General features: G+C 53.4%; 1 protein-coding gene across 1 annotated transcript in view; it reads left to right on the top strand.

The window, feature by feature from the left end:
* NDRG1 (N-myc downstream regulated 1) overlaps nucleotides 1–16,987 on the top strand; it is a 55,333-nt gene that overhangs the window by 5,466 nt on the left and 32,880 nt on the right. The window contains exons 2-3 of the mRNA XM_040262087.1: nucleotides 6,957–7,037; nucleotides 10,954–10,989. Of these exons, the coding sequence (XP_040118021.1) occupies nucleotides 6,975–7,037; nucleotides 10,954–10,989 (99 nt within the window). The 5' untranslated portion in view covers nucleotides 6,957–6,974. The remainder of the gene's footprint in view (nucleotides 1–6,956; nucleotides 7,038–10,953; nucleotides 10,990–16,987) is intronic.

Consider the following 16,987-nt stretch of genomic DNA (forward strand, 5'->3'; position numbering starts at 1 on the left):
TCTGTGCTCTGGCCCAAGACAGAGAAGTTGCCTTTGGTCTCCAGCCTGGTACCCAGGGAATGGATGCAGCTGGGGGATGCCTTCTCTTTAGTGATTTCTTTTTTATTCTTTCAATATCAGACAGCCTGTTGGATGCTGCTGAGGTTCAGCCTCCAAGCAGAAGCACCCGGGGCCTCCTGAAGGAATTCTGATTGTCTGATCATCTTTTTTTCATTTTATAGACTTTTGAAAGCCCTGTTTTCTACCTCCCTTCCCCTCACCTGGGGAACTTTCTAGAAGGTCCAGTGAGTCCTGTCATATTGTTTACTAGGTTGATTGCATAAGAAAAACGTTGAGAGGTCATCAGCTTCTTCACCCTCCTTGAAGGCTTGGGTTTCAGAAGGTCCAGAAAACATGGACTGCCTGGTAGCTTGATTTCAGAATCTCTTTGGCAAAGAAAGGACCAAAGGACATGTCCCTAGCAAGGTGCAGGGAGGCAAGGGGCACCCCAAGGCTACTTTTCTGGAGGTTAGTGCAGACGGGGCACTATTCTCTCAAACCTTCTGGAGTTGACTGTACTCGGAGAGGATGTTATGGCGAACATCAGCAGCATCCATTGATCCCCTGCCCGCCTTTTAAATTCTGTCCTATAAAGAGCTCAGTGTGCTGGAAAAAACACTGCTTTCACGTGGCTTGGAAACCGGGCGTGTTCTGGAGGGGACAAAATCTGGGCCAGTAGCTGATAGTCACAATCGATGCAAGCTTATCAACAGTCGTTCCTGGTTCCCCTCTCTCTCTGCTTCACTGGAGGACTCCGGGAGGCTGTGGTCTGCCTGCCCCTGCCCTGCCTGCCCCTGCCCTGCCTGCCCCTGCCCTGCCCACCTGCACCCACTCCGAAGGATGGAGTCTAGGCCTTTAGGAAGTCACATAGGCCTTGGCGTTTGAGCCTCGGATTACCCATTCGTAAGCCGAGGTGATCCAATCCACATTCTCCCAGGGACCTCCTCCAGGAACAAATAGAATAATGCAGTGAGCCTTTTTTTTGAAGTACTGAATATGGCGGATCCCTTCTGCATGTTGTGAAGGGAGAAGGTCTAAGATGTGGACTTTGCCCGCAGCCTGGGCCTCTGGTGGTGACTCCAGGGGGCTGTGCATGGTGGGAGAGAAGCACACGACTCTGCCAGCTGATCCACACAGAAGTCTCCCGGGGGCACGGGGCCCATCCTTAGAACCTCCTGCCTGGGGCTGGGCGCTCAGATGTGTGTCTGTTTAGAGCAAGCTGGGTTCATGGTCAACTGTCCCCTTTAACGTTGTTTTTTTTATCTTGATGCTTGGTGACTTGAGGTCCGTTTCTTAATCTCTCTGTGCCTCCATTTCCCCGTCATATGGTGACATGATGGGGTCCACCTTCTAGGGCTACTAGAAAGCTCAAAGGGGAGATGGAGCCTGGAGCCTAGGAGGCACTGTGGAGTTCTTGTCGCTGTCACCGTCTGTGTCTGTGGAGGGTGGGTGAGGCTGGGGGCTCCCCAAGCACACTCTGGGTGTTTCTGTGCTATACGGCCCCCGCCCCCACCTCAGAGGGGCTTTAAGGGCCCAGCAGAATTTGCCAGAATGGAAGGGCAAATCCCCCCTCCAGGTGGCTTGCTGGAGGAATGCCAGAGCTGGTGGAGGACTCCAGTCTTAGGGACGAGGAGGAGGTCCAGGCTGGGAGAAGAGGGTCCTCCAGGTTCCCAGGGCAGTTGACCTGAGCAGAGCCACACTGCAAGAGACCCTCATAGCACCCCGGGGGCACCTCCCTTTCGTCTGCATGCAGCACCTTCCTGCCTGGGCTCCCATCCATCCGGAGTTTTGGGGACTCTGTGATGTACATAGAGGGTTTCTCAGGTGGCTGAGCAGTAAAGAGTCCACCTGCCAACGCAGGAGACACAGGTTCGATCCCTGGGTCAGGAAGATCCTCTGGGGAAATCAATAGCAACCTGCTCCGGTATTCTTGCCTGAAGAATTCCATGGACAGAGGAGCCTGGCAGATCACAAGAGCTGGACACGACTTAGCAACTAAACGAGAACAACGGTGTCTGTAGAACACTTGCCACATATTTTGTAGATGGGAAGCTGAGGACCAGGGTGGGGATGAATGGCTTGGAAACAGTCATGTGGCCGGGAGGGGCAGGGTTCCCACGCCCCAGCTCCTAAACAGCGTTCCCGCTGCTCCATCAGGGCTTGTGAGAATCCCAGGCGCTGTGTGTCCCCTCGCCCTCAGGGTGACCGGTTAACAGCTCTCACGTGGCCTCATGGCCTGAGATGCCTTCGCCCACTGCCTTCTCAGTCCCCGAGGTCACCTTCTTCGCTCCTCCGAGCAAATCTCAGTCTTGGCTTTGCTGGAACCCATGGAGTCCAGCTCATTGCTGACTGGCTCCTGGGTCCGTTGAACTGGAAAGGTATTTGCCTGCCCCCCCCCAACCCATGCCTGCCCCTTGGGCCTTTGTTACTCATTGACCCGAGTGGTGGCACGTTGGGTCTGATTGCTGGAAACCCATGTGACACCTGCTGAACCTTTTTCTGTGTCCCCTCCTTGCTGGGCTACTCGGGGATTAAGAATGTTTAAAATACAGACTGTGTCCCCACAGACCGCCCTGGGTCTCTGAGGCAACCAGGGAAGTGCACTGATTAATGAAGCAGCTGTTTGCCCGATTCTGTGTGCCATGGTTGCATTCAAGGGCCCCCACTACTCGCCGGGAGCAGGAGTTGTTATGCCCGTTTTACAGATGAGCAGACTGAGGCTCAGAGGTTAGATTGCAAAACTAATCAATGGTAATGTTCAGGTATGACCCTCAGATCTCCCCCCACCTCCCCCACTAACTCCTGGCTGCCTTTCACTTCTGCAATATTGATTTTCTCAGAATTCCTTCTGGGCAGGCAGGTGGGAAAGGAAGAAGTGGTATAAATCAGTCTGGCAGCTGGCGTTGTGAGCTGGAGCCCTGCTGTGTGCACTGAGTGGGGTTTTGGCAGGAGACCTGTCCCGACCTCATTTCCTGTGTGGAGTGGCTTCCCTCTGTGCTGAGACAGAGTCCACCCTACAGGATGGCGTAGGGGGCTGGGAGTCAGACACCCAGGCTCCCACAACCATGCCCGGTGTGGCCTAGCCCCCTGCAGGACTGCCACCTGCAACCCTCTGCCCCCTGCAGGGTTGCCTTGGCCCTCTGCAGCCCTACATCCTGTGCTGGGACTTGGCAGGAGGCGGTGGAGAAGGGCAGGCTTGGCATCCGGCGCTTGGTCTCAAACCCAGGGAGAGAGCTTGTTGAGCCCAGTGGGGCTGCAGGTTGGCTGCGGGGGGTGACCCCAGGTGTGGGCACCCTCTGAATGGAGCCTGAAGGGGACAGGGCGGGGGGCACCAGCCTTGGCACCGAAACCAGGTCACCTCCTGTCTACGCCTGACTTGTCGCATAGTCAGGTCTCATCACAGAGCTGTGATAGGTCCTTTCTCGATTCACTCAGTGTCTGGCACATACAATTGCTGTGTAGGAAAACTACCTCCGAGTAAACCTTCCTACAGCACATGCTTCCTGGAGCTCAGAAGGGCTCCGAGGGCTGGTCTTGCCTCATGCGGGGCAGACGATAGGGAGGGGGAACACGAGGTGTCCCTGGCTTTATCTAAAACATGTCAGCTTTCTTCTTAAAAACAGTTTTATATATTGAACTTCCTTATAAGGTTTCCTTTAGACCGACAGCTTCTGAGACAAAAGTTTGCAAAGTTTATTGATGGATGCAACAGAGACAGGGTTAAGGGGCCTCAAGGGGCCTAAGTCTGCCAAGTTGGACTGAGAGCACCCTAGCTCAGAGAGGCGGGGTGGGGGGTGTGGGGGGCCCGGGGCTCCAGGTGCACCTTCTACAGCTCATTTGGGTGGTCTTGGGAATCGCAGGCAGTGACCTGGCTGGAGGTCCTGGCTGAGCTCGCCTGTCGGGACGTGTCCAGTTACAGTTATGAGCCACAGACTGCCCCAGTCCTGCGGGAACCGCACCTCCTACCCACGCCCATCCCCCAGGGATGAGGAGAACCTGGAGTGTCCTCTGCTTTATCTGGTCGCCCTGCAGACTTCAGAGCCCTGGGGTTCTCACTGGCTGCTTCTTGGTCTGGGCCCAGGGCGTTTCAGCCGCTTCACTCCTGGGGCCAGATAATTCTGCTGTGGGTGCCCTGTGTCCCCGCGGCGTGGTCAGCAGCCGCCCTCGTCTGCATGAGCTGGATGCTAGCAGCATCTCCCAGTGGTGCTGATCAAGAATGTCTCCAGACCTCGCCAGATGAGGGGACAGAAGCACCCTCGTCTGCACAAACACTGTGATAGTCCTCTGTGAGCTCCCCTCTGAGTCTCCCCAGGGCCCTGAGCACACGAGGGGTGGGGCTCCCTGAGGCCCCCTCCAGCTTCCAAAAAGGAGCAGTTCTCAAATACTGATGTTTAAGGGGGATTCACCGGTTTTCAAGCCACTGTTTCCTGAGGTCTGGGAAGCTGAGTTGTAGGAGGAAAAGAAGGTGTGGGGTAAAGGGATTTCTCTGGGAGCATGTTTGGGAAGCCAGGAAGGCTGGACCTGAACTCTTTCTGGTTCTGAGGGAGGGTGAGAGGCCAGGTGAAGGCTGATCCTCCAGTGGGATCACACTGGAGTCAAGCCAGCCAAGGAGACCGGACCACACTGGGCTGAGCTGCAGCCTGAAATACATGTGGACCTGTTTTCAAGGCATTTCACTCCTGTGGTTTACTAAACCACGTAAGAGTGAATGTAAACATGAACGTGGGCCTCTCAGGTGGCGCAGTGGTAAAGAATCAGCCTGCCACCGCAGGAGATGCACGAGATGCAGGTTCTATCCCTGGGTTGGGAAGATCCCCCTGGAGGAGGAAGGGGCAACCTGCTCCTGTATTCTTGCCTGGAGAATTCCAGGGACAGGAGAACCTGGCAGGCGACAGTCCTTGGGATTGCAGAGTCGGACACAACTGAGTGATCAGTTGCTGGGAAGCTGCATAAAGCCTGTGCATCTGTCTGTTTATTCTGTCTGTTGTGATGCTAGGAGCTGCAGGGAGGGAAGGGAATGAGCCAGGTAGGCTCCCTACCTGTCCTGGGGAGCTGGCAGGTGGGGACGGAGGCCCAGGAATAGCCAGAGACCCTGACTTCACCCCTGGGTTCTGAAGGAGCCCCTGTGACAAGCTCTTAGCGTTGCCAGAGCCGTGAGCTTCTGGAAGGCTCCCTGGCCTGTGTAGGCGAGGTGTCTCACGGCCAGGGTCTTGGGACTGTGAACACGCTGAGTTAGCAAGGCCGGCAGACCTTGGCTTTTCATGCCTCCTGCCTCCGAGCTGGCAGCCACCCAGGAATGCTCGCAAATATAAAACCGACTTTGTTTTCGGAATGTTCTGGAGCCTAGACTCCAGAGGCTGCATAAAGGCATTCTTGTGGGGCTGGTTATCTACTGGGGGCCCAGACCAGAGCGTCCCAGGGGATCTGCCCACGGAGTACCATGTGCTGGCGTAGGGGTGAGGGTGGTGGCGTGCAGGGCGGCCCTGCTCTGTCACCCGCTGACCCCTGAGAGGTGTTTTACAAAGAGGGTTCCTCTAGGTGCACGGACCTGGGTCCTCAGAGGAGCTGAAATTGAGAAGTTCAGAGACCTGTGCTCTCTGTCTGGCTGTTACATCTGTGGAGCCATGGAGAGTTTGGGGCGCAGTCCCCACTCCAAAAAGTAGCAGGTTTTCACCCAGTTCCCGATTTAGAAGGTCTGGGTCTCTGACCTGGTGGGGGTCCCTGGTCTCCCATCACTTACTCCTTCACTCCCATCTCTTCAGCTCTGCCCGCAGCACCTACCCCTCCTTCTGGGTTCATTGCAGTTCACCCCAGTACAGGGCTGGGGAAGCTTCAGTCTCTCCGCTTGACTCTTCACCCCTAAGAAGAAATACTGATGCCTCCAGGTCCCTGATTGAGCCCCCCAGGAGGGAGTGTGCTCAAGGCCTGTCATCCCCAAGCCTCGGTCCCCAGGGCGGTCAGTTACGGTGGCATTTCCACTGCTGGAACACCGCTCCGTCTTGCTCTTGTGGTTCTCCTGCAGCTGCCCTGGCATCAGAGCCCAGGGCGGTCCCTTCTGGCCCACTCCGATCTCTGCCCCCACCCCTGCCCCCCACCCCTGCTTTTCTGCCCCAACTCTGGCTCATCAAGTGCTTTGTGCCTTGAAGATCTTTTTTCTTTCAAAGTCTTCCCAAATGCTCAGTCCTGTCATTTGGCTTGAGATAGTACCTTCTCCTCCCTGCTTGCCCCACCCCACCCCAGCAGGGAGCAGAGTACCCTGCCCAGAGATGAACATGGGGCTGTCTCTGTGGCCGCCCCTCTGTTGGGGATATCCCACTGGTGTGGGGATGAAGGAGAAGGGAGCTAGCGCCATGGCTCCCCGTGGCCGGCCTCCGGGACCTTCTGTCCCCTTTCGCTTGTCAAGCTGGGGCTGTCTGATTTCGGGATGTGGCAGCGTCGTGGGTCTCCTTCTAAAGCGCAGAGAGAAACATCTGTCCTTGGTGTGGTGGGTGGGTCTGGCCTGGTGTCAGGGCCTGGTTTCGAGTGCCAGGGTGGTTTAGTGGCTAAGTTGTGTCTACCTCTCGTGACCGCATGGACCTCGTGACCTCTGTCCGTGGGATTCTCCAGGCAAGAATACTGGAGTGGGTTGCCATTTCCTCCTCCAGGGGATCTTCCTGACCCAGGGATTGAACTCGAGTCTTTCACATTGCAGGCGGAGTCTTTACTGACTGATGAGTTGTCCAAAAGCCTCAGTTTCCTGTCCCAGGAAACAGACTTCCCTCCATCCCCAGGGGCAAGACTGGGGCCGGGATGGTGGGCAGGAGGTAGAAACTGCTGGTCTGGGGAGTGAAGGCTTCCTCCCTGGCCTCAGTTTTGCTTCTGTCTGGAAACACCTCTCAGTCGGAATTGCTGACCCCCTGGCCTCTGTCTCTGTGCAGGCACGTGACAACAAGGACATGTCTCGGGAGCTGCAGGACGTGGACCTTGCCGAGGTGAAGCCTTTGGTGGAGAAAGGGGAGGTGAGTGGAGAAGCCCTGGATATGCCCCCTCCCATCCCCACTCGCATATGGACATACATGTGTGCACAGTAGGAACACGCATCCATGCACACACGTGTGCACACACATGCACACACACGCACATGTCCACTGCTTTGTGGTTTCCACAGGCCACCTTGTCCAGTACAAAAGGCCAGGAGGTTCTAGTTCAGGCCCCAGCTTGGCTGGCAAGGGCTAAGGCGCCTCGCCCACCTCTGGCCTTTCTGCCCTCGCTAATCTCATTTGTAACGAGAGGGGCACTGGACCAGAGTTCCTCCAAGCACCTCTACCTCTGACATCCTGCAGTTCTAAAGCTGCCCCTGAAGCCCGTTGCCCAGCGGCTCTGCCCCAGCTTAGTGGCTAAGGGACCAGACTGCCTAGGTTCAGGTCCTGCCGGCCGCACTCTGCGGCTCTGTGACCGCTGACAAATCCTTCCACCTCTTCATGCTCCAGGTCCCCAACTTTAAGAACCAGTGGCCCTAGGACTAGTGTTATGGCACCGGGGTAAGGATGGAGCGGGCTGACTCGCGTGGAGCAGTTAGAGCCTCGGCCACCTGGAAGGGGGCCAGCTATGCTCGTGTTCTTGTGTTGCTACAATTATCACCCTCCTTTCTGGCCAAACCTTTCAAGTCAACAAGACCTCCTTGTTGGAAGCAGACTCCCCTGCCGTATAGCCTAGCCTGGCATGATCTGTCCTGGACTGGCTGTGGATGGATGTGAAAAACCTTTTCGTTTGCATGGTTGACACTGTATTTTACAACCATGTTCACATCCCAGTTCTCACTGAGTTTTGTGGCTGCCTGTGCTGAGACACCTTTTGTAAAATGTAAAGCGTGGGTTCAAAAGTGGGGTTACTTTGAGGTCAGCTAAATGCTTTCCAAAGTAGTAATTAACATACATGAGCCTCACCCTGCATGCTGGTTTCTGGACTAATCATACTTCATAGGTTATTTCCTGCTAAATTGAAGGATAAGGCTGTGGCTGATTAGACACTAGGTTCTGTGATTGTTCCCATTTTACAGAAGAGGAAGCTGAGTTTCCGGGAGGTTAATTTGTCCTTCTCTGTTGGTCACATGGTTACAAAGTGTGGGGCGTGGAGCCAAACTCAGGCCAGCTACCACTGGTAAATGGACTTATTCATTTAATTCCTTGATGACTGCACATGGCTGCTCTGTCTTAGGTCCACTATTTCGCAGACTTTTCTTTTTTTAGCTTTTTATTTTGTATTAGGGTATAGCTGATTAACAGTGTTGTGATAGTTTCAGGTCAACAGTGGAGGAACTCAGTCAGACATTTCCATGTATCCATTCTCCCCCAAACTCCCCTCCAGTCCAGGCTGCCACATGACACGGAGCAGAGTTGCATGTATCATACAGGCCTTGTCAGTTATCCATTTTAAATACAGCAGTGTGTGCAGGTCATGGACTTTCCTTAATGAAGGGGAGACACATCTTTCTATTTTCCATTATATAGTAATGGAAACTCATCTTGATGGGAAGAGAATTTCCCAAGGTTCTTTGGATAGGATTAGAAGCCAGACCAGCGGAAGCTGCAGAATCCTCGATATCATTCCCACGCTAGGGGTCTGCAGACGTCTTCTGTAAAGGATGACTTGGAAGGTGTCTTAGGCTTTGAGGACCCATAGTCTCTGTTGTAACTACTCAGCTTTACAGTTACAGCCTGGAAGCTGCCCTAGGCAGTATGGGAGCCAATGGGCTTACTGTGTTCTAATAAAACTTTATTTACAAAAAGAAGGTGGAGGAAGGTAGAGGCCCATAGTTGGCCAACTCCAATACTTTTCACTATGTATGCTTCAAATCCATTTCCTCTTCTGTCTGCATCTTTGACACAGTCTTGGAAAAAAAGAAAAACACAAAGAAACAGGAAAACTCCCAGGTGATGTAAATACATACTAGCATCTTTAAAAAATAATTTTGTTTATTTATTTGATTTATTTTTGGCTCTGCTGGTTCATTGTTGCTACTTGGACTTTCCTCTGGTTGCAGTGCGGGCTTCTCACTGCAGTGGCTTGTCTCATTGCAGAGCAGAGGCTCTCGGGCACACAGTTTCAGTAGCTGTGGCTCCTGGGCTCTAAACCACGGGCTCAGTAGTTGGGGTGATAGGCTTAGCAGCTCTGAGGCATGTGGGGCCCTCCAGGACCAGGGATCTAACCTGTGTCACCTGCATGGGCAGGTGGATTCTTTACCACTGAGCCACCAGGGAAGTCCCATATTAACATATTCTTATCCCTCCCCTTTTGAAAAACCACATGCAATAGTATACCACATTTGCCTTGTTTATTTAATCACCTATGTTGAAGACCTTTCCAACACCAGTCCACAGGGCTCTTGCTTCTGTCTTTCCAGCGTCACAGTCCTCCACCACGTTTGTTTGACCAGGGGCCTGTATGTGGACCCCTGGGGCCACGTTACTGTTCCCAGCAGAGCTGCAGGTATTCATAGACTCTTTGGATTCTGCATGTTCGTCATTTCATACACGTGTAGGTCTTAGATAAATTCCCCAAGTGGCATCGCCGAGTCCAAGGGTACATGCATGTTTACACATGGCATTTATACATTTTTAGGCAGCCTAGTGCTACCCTTGGAAAATTTTATTTCTGAAATAAATATCTAGGAAGTTATTAACTCCAAGTTACATGTCAGTCTGTCTCTAAGTAGATACTGGCCTTTTCTTTCCAGGTTTAAATGGAAGTAAGCCCTTCATTTCCTTAGACTGACTCAGCCAAGTGTTTTTAATTAGGTTTGCTGTTGGGAAGTTCTTCCTGATGTCCATCCTCAATCTGAATGACCTCTGCACTCGTGTTAACATTGTGAAGGTTAGGGTTGTACGAAGCAGCTTTTCTACTCTCTCCTGTCAATACACATGCGCACACACACACACACACACACAAGTATGTTGGCCGCCATTTGCTTCCACTTGAATTTATCACACTCCCTTCTGTTCTTAACCCTGGCCCCAGGAGATTTGAAGCTATTTATATATATATATATATATATTTTTTTTAATTGGAAGAAAATTGCTTTACAATGTTGTGTTGGTTTTTGCCATACAACAACGCAAATCAGCCGTAATCATACATATATCCTCTCCTTCCTGAGTCTCATGCCCACTCCCTATCCCGCCCCTTACTTTAATCTCCGTCAGCAGTTGGGTGTTACAATTTTAACTCCCAACCCCTGGCTGTTCCAATAGATCCCCTTCCCCTTTCCAGCACCTCTTTTTCCTTCTGCTCTGCTGAGCTGTCTTCCTTCATGGTGGGTGGTGGTGGATCCAGCTGGGCTCAGCTTTTGAACTCCATCCTGAGCTGGGAGGAAAGGGTGCCAGTGTTGGCTGAGGGTGGTTCCAGCCCCAACTTTGACCTGTACTTTCATTGCTATCTGGGGGATGAGAGCCCTTTTCCCATCTTCCTGGGCCAGGCCTGCCACTAACTCTGGTGAAAGGTGGAATTTGAGCTGGACAGTCAGGATTGTTGGATGGTGGGGAATGCTCTGCTCTCCTCTCATGAGAGATAGATTTTAATCCAGATGGTGGGCTGCCATGGAAGAAATGTAAGGACAGTGACACGATCAAGTTCAAGCTTTAAAAGTGTAGCACATGGGTGGAGACCGAGACCAGTTTATAGGCAGTTGTGGTTAGCTTAGACCTTCAGATCTTTTTCACCAAGGCGCTAGTCAAAGAGGAATCCATCTACTGTGTCTGCTTTTTAGCTGGACTGCTATTCTTTGAGATAAACAGTCTCTCTGGAAAGAAAGAGGCTCCACAGAGGACCTAGGGTCGAGATGATAGACTCAGGGCATGGGGAGGTCTGTGTGTTCGGACATTACTTTTCTGCCCTGGGAAAGTGATGAAACTGACCAACTCTCTTGTCTCTCCACAGACCATCACCGGCCTCCTGCAGGAGTTTGATGTTCAGGCAAGTAGAAGATGTGGCTTCCCTTCCCCCTCGCCTCTTCTGTTTTCTCCTTTCCCCTTTCTTCCATGGGTTAGATCCGTGTTCAGCCGTTAGGGCAAAGGGGAGAGATGGAAGCCGATTTCCTGCACTCAGCTCCTTCTCCCCAGAGAGAAGTGGGTTTGAGTTCTGACCAAGGAAGCAAGAGCCAGTTAGCCTCTGTGAAAGCCGGACAGAGATCCAGCAGCCCCTTTGACCCTGCAGAGATGGGCAGAGCTGGGAGGCATGTGCAGAGGAAATGGCAAGACGTTGGGTGGGCTTGGACCCTGTGATGCCAGGGGATGGGGGAGCGTGATGTTCTTGGCTCCACTTGGGAAAGTGAAACCAGCTTCTCTGTGATCTTCCGGCTCCCTCTTTGCTCCGGGTTGGCATGGGAGCAAGGTGGGGGTGGTGCCTATGGAGGTTTGTCCAGGAACAAAGCTTTCAGGAGAGAGGGTTGACCTCTCTTGGCTGAGGGGTGGGTCAGAACCTCAGGGACTGTGAGTCTTGGACTCCTTATTCCAAAGCTGCGTGGGCCCCCACATTATACCGGGCCCTGGGGGCAGGGCCGGAAGCCTGAGCACATCCAGGTCACGTGGGCTTCCCGGAGAAGACAGGGCCTCATACAGGCCGGGCACAGGCTGGCACGCTCACCTGGCCCTCTGCTTGCACATCACACGGGTACCCCGGCTTCTTGCCCATCCTGAGTCCTGTGACTCTGTCATACCGTTCACCTCCTTCTTCCCCACAAAGAGCTTGCTGGTCCTCCTGAATCTCGTATTTCAATGACTGGCCTGCCGTCCACCAGAGGCTGTGAATCTTGGCGTTGTCTTTGGAAGGAAGGGGAAGAGGGAGTGGCGTTGGAGACACTGGCTGGTGTGAAGTCAGGGAGGCGAATGCAAAGAGCACAGGCGAGGTGTGTGGGCCTCAGTGTGTTTACAGGTCATCCTGGCTGTTCCTGCAGCCCACCCTGACCTTGGGCCTCAGGACCCCTGGGGTACCGGAGGTGTTGGTTTCTGTTTAGCCATTTGTCCTCTGAGGCCAACATATCCCACTGTGTTATATTGTCTGTTCAGAACACACCGATTGCACTATCATCGTGCACCAGGCTCTGGACACCCAGGCAGACGTGTGGCCCCAGATCTCCGCAGGCACACCCCACTGAACCCCAATAGCATTAGGCAGCCGAGGTCACTGTCTTCATTCTTAAAGTTTAGGAAGCTGAGACTCAGAGGTTAGGTGTGCCTGGCCCGTGGTTGCACAGCCAGCACTGTGCTCTTTGCAATTTGACCATGAAACCTGCTTTCACAGCCTCCGGGTAGCGTCTGTGTCAGGGCTGTGAGCAGGAGGCCTGAGCAACGGTTAGCAGCCACCATGTGCCATTTACTTCAGAGGGGCACCGGCTTGGCTTGAAGGTGGCTCCGTGAGCTGGCAGGGAAGCTCCCTGCCCGAGGGAGGTCCTTCCAGCCTGGGGCCCTCGAGCCTCTCTCGCTGTCAATAGGTGTTTGGAGCAGGCCACAGGGACAGCTTGGGCCGGGACAGGTCGTTTCCACCCTAGAAGCTTGTGGTTAAAAGCAGCTGAGTCTGGAGATACACTCGCATCCTTCAGGAGCACCTCCCTGACTCATCAGCCCGGTTTACAGCATCGCTGCTGTCCCAGCCTCTCGGTACCTCTGCAGTGGATGTGCCCAGACCAGGGCTGGCTTCTCCCCATTTTATGAATGAAGAAACTAAGCTACCCAGACAGTGAGACTTGCCAGGTCAGGTTGCAGCTGAGACATTGTGGCATCCTGAACAAAAGCATCTTTCCCCCCACCCTTTCTGAGTCAGGTCAGCCGGGTTTAATTCTAGCTGACCTTTTCAAGGTATGTGCCCTTGAGCAAATTACTCAGAACTTCTGAGCCTGTTACCCGCCATCTGTAACACACTGTAAGAATGGATGCTTTTGAGTCCTAACTGTGTGCCAAGCGCTGTTCTCAGCACCCTGCCCTTATTTAATCAAATACGTTCACTTACTCTTCATAAGAGCCCTGATGGGAGCAGGGGGTTTCTGCTATCGTCTTATTACAGATGAGCAGTGCCTCCAAGTCACACAGCCAGGGGGGGGGCCCTGGATTTCATGTTCCCCTGCCTCCTGGATGTAACTCAGACTCAAGTGCTGTTCAGGGCTGTGTTTACTGCTCAGGAAGCAGAGGCCATGCTCTCTGCAAGAATGCAGGTTACAGGCATGGATGGATGTGTGGAGGTGACCATTAGACTCTGGGGTCTGGGGACCTCCTGAGCCACCAGCTCCCTCCAGCACAGGTACCTGGAGAATAGGAGGAAATGTGATAGACTTCCAGGCACACTTTCTCCTCTGGGGTCATTGCAGGTGGGAACTTCAGCGGGGTGGTCTTGGCTGAATCTGCAGCCCCTCTAGAGCTGGAAGCTGGGCCACCTGGTGGGCTCAGCCCACCTTTTGAGCAGAGGAACAGAGAGAAGGCCATGGGATGAGTGGGGCTGCTCCCTAGAGTCTGAGACTTGAGCCAGGAGTGGAGGCTGTGAGTAACTCAGGCCCTGGGACAAAGGCTAGTCACCCACCCCCACCATCACCCACTGTGTCTGGTTCTTTTGTCCCACTGTGATGCAGACTATCAGCTCCCTGCCCTTCTAGGCCATCAGAGGGTGGGGGGTCTGAACCCCTCACTTCAGTGGCTGCTTCAGCACCCAGTACACAGACCTTGGTTCTCAAGGAGCGCGTGGTCTCATGGAACATGGCCTCCGGTCGTGCTCTTTATAGCACTGGTTTAAGAGGAGAATCGGGGCTGGTCACTTGCCTAAGGTCCTCTGCAGTGAGAGAAAGGTGGCACCAGACCCCGGGCCTTCTCTCTCCCAGCTTTGAGAGCCTCCAGTTCTACATCACCTGATGCCGCTGGCTTAGCGATGCTTCCTGTGAGCCAGGCCCTCTACTAAGGGCTCCCCCGCCAGTATCTCACTTAACACCTCAACAGTAGCATAAGCAGAAGTGCCATTATCCCCATCGCTCAGATGGGGAAACTGAGGCTGGAGGGTGGGACTGGGCATCACTCCCAAATCTGTCTAAGCAGAGACGGAGCTTGTGCTCTTACTGTGTGGTCCACAGGCTGAGGTCTCTGTCTGCCCCATCCCCAGGCCAGACCTCCATCCACTGGTCTCTGTGTTGGGACACTGGGCACATTGGGGCACCGGGGACAGTGGGAGGTGGATAGACTGTCTCCAGGCGTCCCGGGTTTAGCTCATCCAGACCCTCCTTCTACAGCTGGAGAAACTGAAGGACAAAGAGAGGGGAATCGCTTGTGCAGTGCTGTGCAGTGGGGGAGCTAACAGGGATGACATCGGATCCTTGTCTGGCCATTTCCCACCATCATTAAAATAGGGTCCCAGGGTGGAAGGCCTGGAAAGACGCAACAGCTACGGCAGCCATGGCCCTGGCTGTCTGGTGGGCTCCTAGGGCCGTGGGGCTGGGGCGGCAGTCCCAGGATCTGGCTGATCATTCGGGGCTGGGCGGGGCTGGGCTGGGCTGGGCGGGGCTGGGCTGGGCTGGGCGGGGCCCTGGGCAGGGAGATGAATCTACTTTCTCTGTCACTGAAATGTCAGCTCTTGTCCCTGTCCCCGCCTTCCGCAGGAAGCAGCCATCAGGTCTGTGGTTTTGTCTTCCTGCAACAGCCTTGTGATGTCTGTCTCCCCCAGGGTCAAGGCCACAGAGTCACCCAGACTCGGCGTATTCGAGAGCTAGGTTTGCCCTTTCCTGGTTGCCTGGCCCAGAGCAAGATGCATCACCTCCCTCAGGCCTCAGTTTCCCCATCTGCCACATGGGGACCAAGACTCCAGCTTGTGTAGAGGGAACCTGGTGTGATGTTTCCCAGTCAGTGCTGGCCCAATAACACACTTGGTTTTTCCAACTGTTTTTTTGTGTTGAAATACATATGTAACTTAGGGGTTCTCCAATGGCTTAGCTGCAAAGACTCCTATAATACAGGAGAAGTGCGGTCGGGATGATCCCCTGGAGGAGGAAAATGGCAACCCACTCCAATATTCTTGGGCTTCCCTGGTGACTTAGCTGGTACAGAATCTGCCTGCAACGCAGGAGACCTGGGTTTGATCCCTGGATTGGGAAGATCCCCTGGAGAAGGGAAAGGCTACCCACTCCAGTATTCTGGCCTGGAGAATTCCATGGACTGTATAGTCCTTGGGGTCACAAAGAGTCAGACGCGACTTAGTGACTTTCACTTTCTTTCCTGCTCCATTATGCTTTAGCTCAAGATATTGAATATAGTTCCCTATACAGTTTACGGTAAGACCTTGCTGTTTATCCATTATATACACAATCGTATACATCTACTCACCCCAAACTCCCAATCCATCCCTCTCCCCACCTCCTACCCCTTGGCAACCCCCAGAACTCTTTCCATCTTTATTTTCTTAAATATTTATTTGTTTAAGATGCAGCAGACGTTGGTTCGATCCCTGGGTAGGGAAGATCCCCTGGAGAAGGAAATGGCAACCCACCCAGTATTCTTGCCTGGAAAATCCCAAGGACTTTGGCTATGCTGGGTCTTAGTTGCAGCACGCAAACTCCTAGTTGTAACATGGGGTCTAGTTCCCTGAATCAAGTATCAAACTCAGGCCCCCTGTATTGGGAGCATGGAGTGTGGAGTCTTAGCCCCTGAACCACCAGGGAAGTCCCCAGAACTCTTTCCATCTTGCAAAACTGTAACTCTGTCCCGTGAAATACTAATTCCCCATCCCCCTCCCTGCATCCTCTGACAGCCAGCATTCTGCTTCCTTTTTCTAGGAGCTCAGCTACTCTCAGTACCTCATGTAAGTGGCATCATGCAGGGTTTGTCCTTTGTGATTAGCTTGTTTCACTTAATGTAACGTCCTCACGTTTCGTCCATTCTGTAGCCAGTGTCAGCACACCATCCCTTTTTAAGCCTGAGTCCTACTGCTCTGTTTTATGTCCAGGCTGCATCTTGCTTATCCTTTTATCCACCAGTGGACATTTGGCTTGCTTCCTCCATCCTTTGGGTGTCGTGATTAGCGCTGCTGTGAACACGGGTGTCCAGCATCCGTTCATGACTCTGCTTTCAGTCCTTTTGCGTACGTACCCAAAAGTGAAATTATTGGGTCCTCTGGTTATTGTTTTTGTTGTTCATTCGTTAAGTGGTGTCTGACTCATTGCAACCCCATGGACTGCAGCACACCAGGCTTCCCTGTCCTTCACTATCTCCTGGAGTTTGCTCAAACTCAGGTCCATTGAGTCAATGATGCCATCCAACCGTCTCATCCTCTGTCGACACCTTCCCCTCCTGCCTTCAGTCTTTTCTCAGCATCAGGGTCTTTTGCAGGGAGTTGGCTCTTTGCATCAGATGGTCAAAATATTGGAGCTTCAGCTTCAGCATCAGTCTTTCCAATGAATATTTAGGGTTGATTTCCTTTAGGAGGGACTGGTTTGACCTCTTTGCAGGCCATAGATTTCTAAAATTTTGGTCATGGAGGAACCTCGAAGACATAGTTTACCTGTTCCCTGTGAAGATAATTCGTCACTTTTGTGTCACTCGTGACCATTTGCGGAGCTCTGCCACTTGCTCCCGTCCCTGGCACAGGTGGGAGGCAGAGCGGAGAACAAGGGTGGGTGCCCACCCGTCTGCACCTACCCATCTGCACCAGTGGACCTGAGGGTGGCTAGGGCGGGGCGGGGGGGTGGTTCTACATCCTCTGGACATCAGCAGAGTGAGGACCTGAAGACCGCAGAGGACGAAAGCCTGGGCAAGGGGGCGGGGAGGCAGGATGAGGGTCACCAGCTTGGGCCAAGCCCTCCCACTGGATCCCAGAGCTCTCCTGGGAGCTGGAGGCATTTTTCCAACTGTGCTTGCCTTTGTCCCTTTCACAAACGCCTGCTTTGTGCCTGGCATCATCTTTGGCACTGGGGATACAGGGGCGAGTGTGACAGGCAGGGACCCCA

Source organism: Oryx dammah, unplaced genomic scaffold (assembly GCF_014754425.2).
Source record: "Oryx dammah isolate SB20612 unplaced genomic scaffold, SCBI_Odam_1.1 HiC_scaffold_19, whole genome shotgun sequence".
NCBI lineage: Eukaryota > Metazoa > Chordata > Mammalia > Artiodactyla > Bovidae > Oryx > Oryx dammah.